The sequence below is a fragment of the Xenopus laevis genome, chromosome 3L, assembly GCF_017654675.1.
Source record: "Xenopus laevis strain J_2021 chromosome 3L, Xenopus_laevis_v10.1, whole genome shotgun sequence".
Taxonomy (NCBI): domain Eukaryota; kingdom Metazoa; phylum Chordata; class Amphibia; order Anura; family Pipidae; genus Xenopus; species Xenopus laevis.
Window position 1 is genome coordinate 154,962,244 of NC_054375.1, and position 15,012 is coordinate 154,977,255.

A 15,012-nucleotide genomic window follows, 5' to 3' on the forward strand; every position below is an offset into this window, starting at 1 on the left:
ACTTTATATGGTAAGGAAACATAAAGTTCATAGTCCCTTTGGAAAAATCAGACTCAACAAGCACAAGAACTTGCCAGGCAGAGGCGTAACTCTGATCCCAGTCAAGTCAAGATTGAAGGAATTACAGATCCTTCAACTCCTTAAATCAGGGTCTCCAACCTTTTTTACCCGTGAGACAAATTTGAATGTTTGTCCAAATTTGGAGAGCAACACAAGAATGCAAAAAGTTCCTAGGGGGGCAAATATGGGCTATGAGTGGCCTGATTTGGCAGTACACATTGTTTTTGTTTTGCATCTAAAACTTGCCTTCAAGCTAGGAATTCAAAAACAAGCCCCTGCTTGGAGGCCACTGGAGCAGCATCCAATGGGTTGGTTAGTATCATGTTGCTCACAAGTCACTAGTTGGGGATCACTGCCTTAAATCCTCAAGTAGGCACACAATCACACTTAAGTATTAAGACATAAATAAACAGTTAAGAACCAATAACAAAGCAATATCAAGGTTCATTGATTTAACAGTCTAGGTGGCAAATTCGCTAAGATTCATAGTTGCGCCAGGCGCAACTTCGCCGCACTTCGCCACACTTCGCTAGGCGTAGTTTCGCCAGCGCTCCGCAAATTCACTAAAATCCGAAGTTGCGCTCAGGGGTAGCGTAAGGTTGCGAAGTTGCGCTAGCATTGATTCGCTAAGCGAAGTTACGCTAGCGATGGTTAATTTGCATACGGCGCCAATTTCAAATTTCAATGGAGGAATACGTAGAATCACTACAAATGCCTGGGAAACCTTCAAAACATCAAATAAAAAATTTTTTTGCCCTACACATGTTCCCACTGTATAGTTAAGTTGCCATGAGTTAGGAAATGTAGGGGGGAAGGAGGGGAGCCCCAAAAAAATTTTCGATCTTTTTCAGCCTATCACCCATAATATAGAAAAAACACCAGCGTTTTTTGGGACTTAGAAAAAATTTGAACTTTTTTTGAAGCAATCCCTATCTACTCTCTTGCGCTTCGCCTGGTCTGAGGTGGCGAAGGAAGTCTGGCATAAAAGGTAGCGTTCAGTACACTGCGCGCGTTAGCAAATTTGCATAGTTACATCCGTAGCGAAAATTCGCCAGGCGTAAGTGTGCGAAGTAACACTAGCGAATTTACGCCAGCGTTCGTTAGTGAATTTGCGAAGTGACGAAAATGCCCAACGCTAGCGAATTGACGCTAGCGTTAGGCGCTTCGGCGCTTAGTGAATTTGCCCCTAGCTTGGACAGTAGACAGGGAGGAGGTCTGAAAAAGGTGGAACATACAGGTAAAAAGCATTTCTAATTATGACAGCTGAAGACATCCCTCAGACCATGTACTCCCTTGTCCTTTAATGGCTGCTGGCCTGAGTCTTTGTTTAATCAGGTTCGGAAACAAACTGTTGTGGTGTTTTAGCTAATCTCATATTGCTTTAAGAGAAAAGTTTATTGACGTACATGGAAAACATGGAGGATCATTTCTTAAACTAACCCTGGGGAATTGGGTTTTTTATACCCCTTTACTGATGCGACAGTGCGGATGGAAAAACCCACAATCTACAAGTTAAAAACGTATTGAGAAGCAGAACAAAATAAGGTCGTTATTATCTGGGCAGGATTTACATCTCCCTTTATAATAGCACAGGTTTTAACTATCTCTTACAAGGTCAGTTTGAGAACTTATGACAAGACTTAGAAGTTGTGTTTATAGTTAATAACTAGTAATTGGCAAATTAATTCGCCAGGCATGGGTTTGCAGTAATTTTTTTGCTAAAATTCATCGACAAAAGATCTGTCACAACAAAAAAAATTGTTGCACATCAAAATTGCTGCACGCATGAAAATTATCATGCATTAAAATTATTCAGACGCCCAATGACTTTAATGCATTTGGACAAAATAGTCGCAAGTATAAAAATTGACAATCGTCAAAATAATTTTGACGCCCATTGACTTCAATGTGTTTCACAAATTTTCTTTTTTCTGATTTTCACCCATCACTTTTACTAACAGCACAGCAAATTTGTACTTCCCAGCAGACTTTATTGTAGTGATAGGGGTAAAGGGGTGGTTCTGCCTATTTAGTCTCCATCTTGTGAACCAGGTGGATGTGTCTGGGTTGCCTGATGTCAACAAGGCCAAGTAAAGATTTCTGCCCTATAGAGACAGCCCTTCTAGTGATTAATTGGGGACAGGGAACCCGTGAGCAGGTTTAGTCCCTAATTGGATTCACATTTGTCATAGTATGTTCTAGGAATGTAAGGCAAAGCTAAAATGATCTCAAACAACACCTTAATTAATGTTCTACACCCAATAAATATTAGATAAGGAGCATTACCACCATATAAATACTGTAGGCACCATCTGAGATTAACACAACCATGGGGCTTAACCCCTAGGTAGTAATGAAATAAAAACAACTGATCATATATACTGTATAAATAAAGATTTAAAAAATCCCTAACTCATAAAACAAAAAGCATTGCAAGGAGGCGATAAAGTATGTTTAAAATGTAGCTTCAAACAAGCATCATTATCATAATAGTTACATGTTACTACATCTTGACTAACATTTCACAGCTTTCTCAAGAGGCATAAATAGCGAGAAAGAGCAGCTTTGTGTTCCATCAAAATATTGTAGATGGAGGTAGCTCTACTTAGGCATTACTGGACTAAAGCAAAGGGAATTGGAATTGGAATACAAGCTTAGTACATAATCCCCAATCAGCTGTAATAAAGTTTAAAAGCCTCCGAGTACTACCTTGCACACCCCCCTCTGAAAACTAACCTCATTGAGCATAAAAAATGTCAATCCATTCTCTAAATGTGCCTTCTCATTGGCTCATTGTTGTTCCAAGGCCAGGATTCTTTCTTCTTACATTTGTCATATTGAATAACATTTACAAAACAGGTCTCCAAAGCAGTGTAAGGAATCTGACCTGCAAGAGTATTGCTGATGTAGAACTAATGAACCTGTAATGTAGGGTATCCCAAACCCAGAACTAACCCCAAGGTTCTGGTCTTGGCCCACTCTTCCACCTATAGCAGCCGCCTTTGACTTCAGGTGGAGCCCACCACTACTCAGATGCCGCCAGGTCTTACTGTGGGAAACCAGGGAGAAAGTTCTGGCCAAGCACAAGAACTGAATGTGTACACGAGGAACTGCGAAGCAGGCAACAAAGACGAAGTTCTGGCAATGTGGTACCAAATCAGAAGGAAGAGGAAAGGCCGAGGTCACGGGCCAAGGACAAATACAGAGCAGGAGCGCAGTACCAAAACAGAATCTGAAGAGAAGTCAAAACAGGCAAGGATCAGTTGAGGCAGTGAGTTGGCAGAGTCAGGGACAGGCAACCGAATACCGAATGACAGCAAGGAAAGCACACCCAGGAACCATGAAAGGACCTTTACTTTGGGCAGTGAGCAATGATAGAGGATATCTACATATGAATACATGAATTTGCGCCACGGGCAGCTGCTGCAGGCATCCCCGTAGGGAGCGAGGCGGGCGTCCCCACTGCATCACTGGACCACCAGGCAATTTTCTCACAGGGCCTTTCTATTTTCAGGATATCTTTGCTGGATTCTTCACAGTTGGATGTATTCAAAGTCAGGCTTCTTCAAGCATTCAAGGCCAATCATGCTTTCTCTCGCACTTGTTAATAATAAGGTTGAAACACAAAATGGAACTGCTGTTGAGACTTCATTGAACCACCTTTGTGGTTCGCTAGAAGTGTTCATTTAGAGGTGGGTAAGAAAAGACATGCTTTCAAGGCAGTCAAGTTAGCTGGGATGATATCAAGTTAGGAGGTGCACACTCTATAAAACAATTATGAGGTACTAATCCAAAGGAGGCTCCCCACGTGGGTCTCCAAAGCTAAGATACACAGAAATCAAGTAAGGATTGCACGCTCAATTTGAAAAATAAAGAAATGTATTCCATCAAAAGAAAAAGGTTATGAAAAATACCAAAAGAAGTAGTGAGCCCAATGCATTTTGACCATTGTTTTCTTCCTCAGGGACACAAAAAAGAAAAAAAGAAAAGCCAGGTAAGTTAGCTGGGACAGCTAAAATGTTTCTCAGGAACAAGGAGGCCAATAAATCATGTAAGATAGCTAAACAGACAAGCTAAAATTGAGATTGAAAAAGAGTGAAAAGTAAAAAGAATCCAAAATAGTTTTAGAACTATGTAGAAAATAAAAAAAAATGAAGCAGGAAGGGGTGGGACTCTAAATATCAGAGGGATGATCAGTTGGTTGAACAGAGAAAAAGTAGAGATTCTGTCAACACAAACTAGAACCAGCTAATTAAGGTTTCCTTCTTAATAGTCCCAATTCTAGTAATACAACTCATGATATATGGCTCACACAAGGGGACATTCAAAAAAGACTAGAATATGTAAAGATAAACAAAGATTTGGGACTGGATAGTAAACCTCTTTACTTAATTTTTTAGGATTCACTGAAGTCTGTCATGGTGCCATGAATGGCGTGATTGGCGAATTGCTAATGTGGAGCAGCTATTCAAAAAGGGATTCCATTCTAAGCCTCAAAACTATAGGTTAGTCTGACATCAGTGGTAGGAAAGATTTTTGAAGGGGTATATTAAGAGATAAGATACTTGACTTCATCGCAAATTATAATACGATGAGTTTGTGCCAGTATGGTTTGATGAGTGAAGATCTTGCCAGAGTAATTTACTTTCTTTTTAAGAGAAGGTGAGCAGGGACCTCGTCTCTGGGATGGCAGTGGATGGGATTTACTTAGACTTTGCTAAAGCATTTGATACAGTACCACACAGTAGGTTAATGGTTACATTAAGGAATGTTGGCCTGGTACATAGAATTTGTACTTGGATAGAGATTTGCAACATGTTTATTAATGACCTGGACGAGGGCATTGAAAGTACTGTTTCTATTTTTGCTGATGATACTGCATTGTGCAGAACTATAAGTTCCAATAAAAACTGTCTTTCATTTGGAGTGGTTGAACTTGATGTACTTTGGTCTTTTTTCAACTTAACTACATAACTATGTTACTATGTAAGTCAAAGGATGTCCACACAAAGGGATGTCAGTTTGATCTCATGTGTGGTTAAAGCCATATTGACTTGTCTTGAATAAGATGATTTGTATACCAAACCTGAAACAAAGAGAGTCAAGAAAGCAGCAGGACCTTAACCTATTTGTGACGCTAGTCAACTTGTGTACTTTGTTAATTTTATTCTATACACTCAAAGTTTCAAAGGCAAATTAGAGAAACATTGCCCAAGCAGCACCCTGTGACCGACGAGGGTGGGATTCAAACCCACATGTACAGAGATTAGATGTACAGTATTGGTCTTTACCCACTCAGCCACCTAATTTTAGGGTGGGATCACGGCTGGTGTGCTAGGATGTTTGACGCAAATCAGGTTTGCCTGGCCCTTAAGACTTTGGCCTCCACGTATGAAATTTTTTCAGCTATCAAGCTTATACAGAGGAGTTAATAAAGTTATGACTCCTTGAAGCAAGAGAAGCATGGTGTATGTATGCAATTTCTTCTCTATCTAAAAGAAAGCTGAAAGCTCACATGAGATTGAGCTACTGGTTATCCCATCTCTTAAGCAGAATAACAACACAGAGGGTATCACTTATCCTCAGGGAAGACAAGGTGCCAGCCAAATAATAAATGTATTATTATTGCCCACCCTATTTCTTCATTACTGGGTACATCCCAGTGTGTCTGTTGACATATAGTGCATCGAAATAAGGGACAATATTTTCATCCGTGTACTAAATTATTTGACTACCTCCACCAGGAGAGGGGGGATTGACAGGCTTTTGTATAAGAGGGACTTTCTATTCTAGTATGGAAATGGAATTTACCTGGAAAGGACATTGGGATTTTTATGGGGGGGCTGCCTACCAGGTGAAGGATGTAGGTCTAAGCCAATGGTCCCCAACCAGTGGCAACATGTTGCTCACCAACACCTTGGATGTTGTTCCCAATGGCCTCAAAGCAGGTGCTTATTTTTGAATTCCTTCCTTGGTTACATCTGTTTTACCGCCAAACAGAGCCTCCTGTAGGTTGCCAGTCCATATAGCAACTACAGAATAGCCAATCAAACCCCTTATTTGGCATCCCCATGAACTTTTTTTTTCATGCTTAAGTTGCTCCCCAACACTTTTTTATATTTCAGTGTGGCTCATGGGTAAAAAAGTTTGGGTACCCCATGTCTAATCTCTTAAACAAAGGCACTGCTGAGATTTGAACTCAGGATCTCCTGTTTACGAGACAGGCGCTTTAACCAGCTAAGCTACAGTGCCTGTTTGCTGCAATCAATGGTTGGAAGGGAAAAGTGGTGCTTGTGAAATTAAATATTGCATCCAGTGTACTCCAGTATAGGCATTTTTCCTCCTCCATAGCTAAGATGGTGGAGTGGTTAAGTTAATTAAGGTACAAAGCTTTGTAAAAAAAAAACTTTCTTTGAAAAATGCTGCTGGGCCCTCACTAAGTGTCTGTAGATACAGATTTTTTTATGCTTTGTAGCCATTCACCTGCCTAGGATTCAATCACTCTGTATTCAAGAGGTTCTTCCTTTTGATTTTTCCCTCCCAGATTAGGTTGCACAGTTTAATCGATATTGTACAAATGCCTGACCACTAGAACATATATGAGACTGTGGGGGTGCATTTTTGACAGATCCTTTTGGATCATGGCTGGTCTGTCCAAAGAGCCAACTTACTCTGCCAATGTGGACATTTATTTTTTAAGAAACTGCTCTTTGAATTCCACCACCCCCTGTTGTTAGGAATCATGGGAGAGGTTTGTTGGCTTTACATGAGTCCATGTGAAACTTGAAAGCAGTGCTGTGGAATGTTTAAAATCACTAAGACTCATCTGGGATTTGAACCCAGGACCTCACATGCCAAGAGCAAAAGCCATACCTCTAGACCAGTGATGCCCAAGAAGTGGCCTATACACAACATATTGATCTCCACTCTCACTGATGTTACACACAATGTCCTCGTAGTAGTCCTCATAGTAGTATTTTCAATATCAGGCTTAACTTCAAGTTTTGGAGCCATGAAGACACAGGTTTAGGCCAATGGAGTCTCATGCAGCTTTCCAGTCCACATGGAGCTATTAATTAGCCAATCACAGTTGTTATTTGGCATCCCCAAGAATTTTTTTCTTGCATGTGTGGCTCCACAACACTTTTTACATTTGAGTGTGGCTCATGGGTAAAAATGGTTGGGAACTCCTGGTCTAGACCAACGAGCCAGATGGTGCTGTTTGCTGATGAACCAGCCTTGAGATGTATGGACCGGCCACATGACAGAAATCCTCTTTACTCATGATGTTCTTAAGTGACTCATAAATGGTTTTCCTGAGATGCATGGTCCCGCAAAAAATCAAAAACACTAGCCTGCACTAGTACCAGTACCAGTAACTGAAAATCCCTGTGTGATACATGATTTGTTTCATCTTTCCAATGAATCTTCAAGTCATACTCCTTCCTCCACTGGAAATGTACTTCTGCATGCCTTCAGGTTGGGCCTCCTTAGCTTATAAGGAGTTATAACGTGAGCAAACTATGCATCATTTACATTGTACTAGGGATTCATTTTCACTTAATCCTTTCCATAATGCTGTCCTGCTCATTAAACAGACTGCATATAGTAAAGTCTAGTCTCAGTAAATGCATTGGAAAAGTGCCAGCAAGAAACAGCACATCCAGTACAAGCCAATCGTTATAAAATGGCTTGGGCAGGTGGTAAGTACAGGACTTTGATGCATCACACCCCACACTTGCTCCCTCTAGCTTCTGTACAATGTGACACATTAGTAAATGGAACGCATACATATGCACATAACATTAGCATCAAGCATCGCTTTTACCGACCAGTCAGGTAAACTATGGGCCGGGTGTTTCCATGGTAATTCCATGGTATTTGCACCCATAATACCCTTTCTGTTCAATAAACCTTTTATTTATGGTTAAGAACCACTGGTGCCCATTTATTGCAGTCTTTATAGTGTTATAGTTCAACAACCACTCCTTTCCTCCAGACACTACCACTTATCAAAAAGGACACAGTGGCTGGAGAAGGTGGGATGTCAAGAATTCATTCCCCTGATCATTGGCCAAAATGAACAGAGACATCGAAATCTAAGACCTTGCCCTACTATTAAACCATGATGCACTATGATGTCCTAAAATAGAATCCCATCTATGGATCCTCAATTGCTACTACTCATTTAGGGGTGGAAAGTGGTTGAAACCTAAACGTCAAGGTCCTACATCAAGGTCCATAATTATAACCAAACTGTAAAGAATGTGTTAAATGTTTAACTTGTGTAGTTTCTGCTACATACTCATGCAAAGTCTTATATGCCCTCTTTATTCCAAAAATACAAAGAAGTCACCAAAATAAAACCTACATCCAACTGTTGCCAAATACCCACATGTCGCCACATCACATGTCGATGGAGAAAAACTCGACCCTGACATTGACTCTACCCTGCCCAATCAGAAATGAAGAATTTGAAGAAATGACGATGAATGAAGAAATAGACTCCATGGCTGCAGGTTTTTTTTTATGTTTTTATTATTGAAACAGTATAAGAATATATAATCACTCAGACCAACATGCTGGCCAAAAATACTGAATTTATGGACAACCAAAATTCCCCCCAGTCTTCTAGTGGTGGTCTAATATTGCCGTCCACCTAATGAGCCACGTGGGTTTGGGGTGTATAGAAGTATACTCTGTTGAGGGCCTAAGGTCCTCCAGTCTATGGTTGCATGGAAGCTGCAATGTTTCTATAACACTGATTTTGGTCTCCCCTGATATTTAGTCTAAGAACATTCAACTAAATGCTCAATTCTTCATTAACTCATCTTAGATGTCCCTGACCACTTTACATAATGATGGATAATTGCCGTCTGCATTCCCATAGCCCTTCAGCACTCGCTGCATGATATATAAACAGTTCCGGAGTCCCAGCTCAGAGTATGTCATTCTCACAATGACATGATATGTGGATATGTATAGTTTGCATGGCAGCCATGAATCCCTGTAACATACCCATGTGCCATAGAATCAGCTGCTTTCTTCTCTCCATGGCATGGATCTTGTGCACTCTGGTTACAGAAGTAGGGGCCTATTCTGACTCTATAACTGCTTGCAGCCTCCACAGAGAGATCATTGCTGACTCCATGAGCCGCCCAGGAGATATTATGATAGGGGGAACCTTTCGAGTTCATTATGACCGAGTCTACAATGACATTGATTTCAGAAGCAGTCCCACAGAATTCCAGTGCCAGATGTAAGTGATGTTCCACAACGGCTCTCTTGGATGCAGAATAATGCAGTGGGTTGTACAGTACCTACCAGGGCCAGACTAGGAGCATGTGGGTACACTGACAGTCAGGTTCTGAGTTATGAGATATATGTGTCATGCACAACTGTTTATAAAAAATATATATTTATGATATTTTCCCCTCTATTTCTATACTAGGGTTTCCATTGAGTTTTACCAGACCATGCAGGCCTTATTATATGCTGTGGATGAGATAAATGCAGATATGGAACTCCTGCCCAACATTACACTGGGCTTCCAGGTTTTAGACACCTGCAATACTTTGCGGCGGACAGCACAGGGGGCTCTTTTAATGCTGTCAGGAGGGCTGGATATGACCCCAAATTTCAATTGTTACAACAGGAGACGTCTTGCTGGTATCATTGGAGACTCTGCGTCCACAAGATCCATTCTTATTGCTCAGATCCTGGGCTTGTACCAATACCCACAGGTAAGAGCAATACTTTCAAAGCAGAAATCCATATTTGAGTGTTTCATGTTTGATTACTTATTAGCCATTTCTTCATTACAACTTTACAGATAAGTTATTTTTCAACCAACCCTATTTTGAGCAACCGTGACCTGTTTCCATCCTTTTTTCGTACCATTCCCAGTGATGACTTTCAGATGAGAGGTCTGGCCCAGCTTATCTCTTATTTTGGCTGGTCTTGGCTGGGGATCCTCGCCAATGATGATGACTATGGTCAGTCTGGACTTCAGATGGTAAAAAAGGAAATATTAAATGCAGGAGCTTGCATAGCTTTTGTTGAGAATATATTGACTACTACAGCTGATAAAAATGCTCCCTATATTGTCAATGTTCTTCGAGGGTCGACAGCAAAGGTTGTGGTTGTGATATCCTCTGATTCTCATTTTGTGTTTGTGGTAGAAGAGTTGCTAAGGCAGAATGTGACTGGAAATATCTGGGTAGCCAGTGAAGCTTGGGCAACCTCAGATTTACTTACAAAGGAAAGATTCAGCAGGGTTTTGTTGGGCACTACTGGTTTTGCAATATACCATGGGCAGATGCCGAATTTTACAAAGTACTTCAACAATCTCAACCCATCTAAAGATCTTCATGATCCATTTATAAGGGAAATTTGGGAGCAAACATTCTCTTGTAAGTGGGCCAGTCAGGAGAATTTAGCAACGTGGATGGAAAATGCCACAACTAAAGCATGTACAATGAAGGAAAAGTTGGAGAACATACTACCGGAAGAGCAGAGATTGTCTCTTAATGTGTACACTGCAGTTTATGCATTAGCATGGGCATTACACAATATGATTCATTGTAAGCCTGGAACTGGTCCATTCAAACATGGCACCTGTGCGAATATCTCTTCATTTCACTCTTGGCAAGTAAGGGGATTTTCATTTGACCCAGCTCTTATATGTGTTTACCATTAAACTTGAAATTTATTCCATAGTTTTTTTTTTCCAGCTTTTTCAATACTTGAAAAATGTAACCTTCAAGACCCAAGATGGAAGGCAAATATTTTTTGATGACAAAGGGAACCCTCCAGCCATATATGATATTGTGAACTGGCGAGTGAATAGCAGAGGAACACTGGAACAGGTTGCAGTTGGGAGTTATGACCTAAATCGGCCTGAGCGTAAAACCTTCCAAATAAACAGTGGTGCAATGATATGGATAGATAATTGTACACAGGTGTGAAGATAAGAAACTGTTAAAGGCCAGACCTTTGATTTTCTTGCAACATTTAATTACTTTAAAGGGAATGAGGGGATTCAAGCTACTTTGAGATCCATAAGTCTTTTGACATATACTGTAAGCAGCGGCCCAAGAAGTGTGTGTAACCCACATCTAGGATGTCATTAGTGATGTTCCATGAATGTATATCAGGCTTGAAGTGTAGATAGAGCTTGGTAAAGGCATGAGTGTTGCTAGATCTTCTTGTTGGACAACATTAAATGATCCAGCCAACTTACCCCTATAATATATCTTTTATAACTCAAGGGCTAAATGTTTCTTCTCAAGTTCCTCAAGATTTTGCTTCTACTTAGACTCAAAGAGAAAAGAGAAAGAAATGTGGACATGATTTCAGACACTAATACTGTAAAAAATGGTAATTCACAGTTGCTACTGTTAAGGCATCTGTCCCTTATTGTAGAGGTATGGACAATACTTATGGAGCAAAAATTAAGAACATTGGGGGATTGGAGTAGGAATAAAACTAATATAGAAAGAACTGGATACTAAGGAACTGAGCTCAGGGCCCAGGCCTTTGAAGGAAGAGTAGAAGAATGCTATTGGTTCTGGCAGATGAGATAACATCAAATAGGCCTGCAACACTACTAGGGAAGATAGCAGTGAGCAAGAGGGTAAAATACAGTCCATAAAAATCCATTTAAAATCCATTTAAAGGTCTTGTATGACATGGGCATCAAACTGTAGGGGGTATATTTATCAAAGAGTGAAGTTAAAGATCGCCACAGTCTGCTAAAGTGAAATTCCGCCACTCACCATTCATATCTATGGGATTTTAAAAGGCATATTTATCAAAGTATGAACTTTTACTTTCAACCATTGATAAATACTATTTTAAAAATCCCATAGAAATGAATGGAGACTGGCAGAATTTAACTCTAGAGGACTGTGGTGATCTCTAACTTCACTCTTTGATAAATACACCCCCTAGGTTTCATTCAATATGAAAAATAGAGAAATGTAGGAAGAAGCGTATGGCTTCTGGCAGTAACAACTCCCTGTAGAGCACATGTTACACTGACTCATTCCTCTCAGGTGGGCCCTTGATGGTTAACCACACAGATTTTACAAACACAATTTGATCTTTCAAATAACTTTGGTGCCAGTGGTTCCTAACAACTAATGAAACTCTTTATTGATGGAATAGCTTCACAGACTCTTTGATGCTGACTTTACTTACTTTACAATTAAATCAAAAATAGCCTGAGAGCACACCTTTATGTATTAAAAGGTTTCCATTTTTATTTCTGTGCAGGATTGTCTGCGAAATAAAAATGGAAACCTTTTAATACATAAAGGTGTGCTCTCCGGCTATTTTTGATTTACTTGGAATCTTTTGCAATCTGGCACGGGGACTGCGGCTCGTTGAGAAGCACTAAACACACGGAAGACCACTATAAGGACAATTTGATATTGAATCTGATATTTACTTTACAATTAGTTCAAATACTTTCATCCCTTAGCTGTTATTCACATAATCTCAGCTATAAAGTGCTAGGCAAGGATCACAGTGGTATAATACTCCAGGGATCTCTCTATTCCTGAACCTGACCTACTGGCCTCCTTGTTAGAGCCTCTGGCTGTTCAACTAACTACCCTGATCCTGCCTCTCCTACAGAAAGCTATTTCAAACAGTTTCTACTCCTACTGGAACCTACCTCTGTTCCAAGCCCTTCAGCACCACCTCCTCCAACAAGTAGGAACCAAACTAGGCTGAATACATGTGGACTTCCCTTTCTACAACTAGGGAATCTCGATATCATCTAGCCAGTTAATGAAGTGCCAGGAAAAAACTTTAACCAAAGAATGGTTAAATCTTCCCCTTCCAAATGCAAATCAGTACCAAATCTAACTGGTGAAAACCTTTCATGGGGACTATATGAAATAAAGATTTTTTAAGCTGGTTACATATAGGAAAGGCACCTGTGAAGTTGATAGGACCACCCTAAGCATAAGGAGTGTATGAAGTTTATTTTACCAGATGGAATGCATAGTATGTAAGCAATATGACATTAGCAATGTTAGCATGAGCAATATGCCTTGTAAATGTTGTTTGTATTTAACTGGTGATCATTTTTAACAAGGTTTATGATTATTATTATGGCAAGACAGCTATGCGTGGTAATAAAACATATAGCCTCTTTTTGTATATAATACCATTTTGATTACCATAGGTTCCTCTTTCGAACTGCAGCCCAAGCTGTTCATTGGGTTTCAGAAAAGTAATTGTCCCAGGAAAACCAATTTGCTGCCATGAGTGTGCCCGATGTCCCCAAGGGCATGTCTCAAACCAAACAGGTAGTGTGATATTATTTTATGGCCCTGGATAACACACACGACTGATATTATGATGCTAATATTCCTGTTTTTTCCAGATGCTGTGGAATGTCATCCATGTTCCTGGGACACGTGGCCCAATCTACAGCAAGACAGATGCTTACCAAGAACTATAGAATTCCTTTCCTATGGAGAATCTTTGGGCTACATCTTAGCAGCCATCGCCATCTTCTCTTCTGTTATCCCACTCTTAATTTGGGGACTTTTTATTCAATATAAAAAAACACCAATAGTCCGAGCCAACAACTATTCCCTTAGCTGCCTTCTCCTGCTTTCTCTGTTTCTCTGTTTCCTTTGCTCTTTAGGCTTCATTGGTTACCCACAACCTACACAGTGTCTTCTACGCCAGGTGGCATTTGGGATGGTTTTTGCTCTTTGTATCTCCTGTGTTCTGGCCAAAACTATTACTGTTGTCATTGCCTTTAATGCAACCAAACCAGGCAGCAGGTTAAGAAAGTGGACGGGAGTAAAGGTGTCCTACTGTATCGTCATTTTCTGTGTCTTTATTCAGTTATGTGTCTGTTCGCTGTGGCTGATCATCTCTTCTCCTTTCCCTGAACTAGACACTAACACTAAGCCAGGTTTAATTATTGTTAGTTGCAATGAAGGGTCACTTACTGCTTTCTGGTGCATGCTGGGATATCTTGGCGTCTTGGCCACTATCAGTTTCATTGTTGCCTTCCTGGCCAGGCGACTCCCTGACAGTTTTAATGAAGCCAAATTTATCACATTCAGTATGTTGGCTTTCCTCAGTGTCTGGGTGTCCTTTATCCCAGCCTATCTCAGTGCACGGGGCATGTATACTGTGGCAATGGAGGTCTTTGCCATTTTATCTTCCAGTTGGGCTGTGGTGATCTGTATCTTTACTCCAAAATGTTTCATTGTATTGTTCAGACCTGACATGAACTCCAGAGAACATCTCATGGGGAAAAGGAGAGATCAAAAATAAAAAGTCCAAATTTGGGGTTTTATTCAATAAGCAGAGTGTTATTACAAGTTAAAATCAACAACAACAAACACAGCTGATCTGAAATAGAAGGCAATTTGTTCTTCATTATGTCACTTTAAGAAGTGAGTGTATCAAGGGAATTTGGCATCAAATGACCAGACAAAACAATACAATCAGGGGCATAACTAGAAATGACTGTGGTCCATGGCAAAATCATAGACATATAATGAAACTGTTTATTGGGCTGTATCCCTACGGGGCCTCCCATATCTACTGGGCCCCTAGCAGTAGCCAGGTCTGCTCCATGGTCTCACCTGGTCTCACAGCTCTCATGTCATAAAGCTTTTTCATTGTACAAGATATCATGTACCAATGCCTTTGTTCCATTCTAAAGAGGTAACCTCTTGCCCTTTGTACATTTTTGGTGTATTGACCTCTAAAGTATTTGTAAATAACATACAGCACTGAGGCACATCTTCTCCAATGTTCCTTGTAGTGTCATTGTTCCCTTTTCCTTCCCAGTTTATCTTGATATTTCTGTACTTTTTCAGTTCAGTAACTCAAGATGAGGCCTTAAAAAGACCTTGCTATTAATAAGCAGAGCATTTCCAACAGGAAAGGACTTCATATCCCAGACAAATATTT

At 40.3% G+C, this 15,012-nt stretch overlaps 1 protein-coding gene and 1 non-coding gene across 2 annotated transcripts; one reads left to right on the plus strand and one right to left on the minus strand.

Moving 5' to 3' along the window:
- Positions 1–3,093: 3,093 nt before the first annotated feature.
- LOC108710438 (extracellular calcium-sensing receptor) lies at positions 3,094–14,508 on the plus strand. The gene is made up of 8 exons (XM_018251576.2): positions 3,094–3,312; positions 8,060–8,099; positions 9,145–9,319; positions 9,512–9,803; positions 9,893–10,711; positions 10,794–11,021; positions 13,256–13,379; positions 13,457–14,508. Exons 1-8 carry the CDS (start codon positions 3,094–3,096, stop codon positions 14,365–14,367), a joined length of 2,808 nt encoding a protein of 935 aa, XP_018107065.1. The 3' UTR covers positions 14,368–14,508.
- Positions 6,239–6,312, minus strand: trnat-cgu. Its single transcript has one exon. It is a non-coding gene; the product is annotated as a tRNA-Thr (tRNA).
- Positions 14,509–15,012: the final 504 nt, after the last annotated feature.

Excerpts from the sequence above, each read along its gene's own strand:
- LOC108710438 (XM_018251576.2), top strand. The coding sequence starts at position 3,094 with ATGCCGCCAGGTCTTACTGTGGGAAACCAGGGAGAAAGTTCTGGCCAA. Across the intron at positions 3,313-8,059 it reads CTGAAGAGAAGTCAAAACAG|ACACTACCACTTATCAAAAA; the intron begins GCAAGGATCAGT and ends CCTTTCCTCCAG. Across the intron at positions 11,022-13,255 it reads GGATAGATAATTGTACACAG|GTTCCTCTTTCGAACTGCAG; the intron begins GTGTGAAGATAA and ends TGATTACCATAG.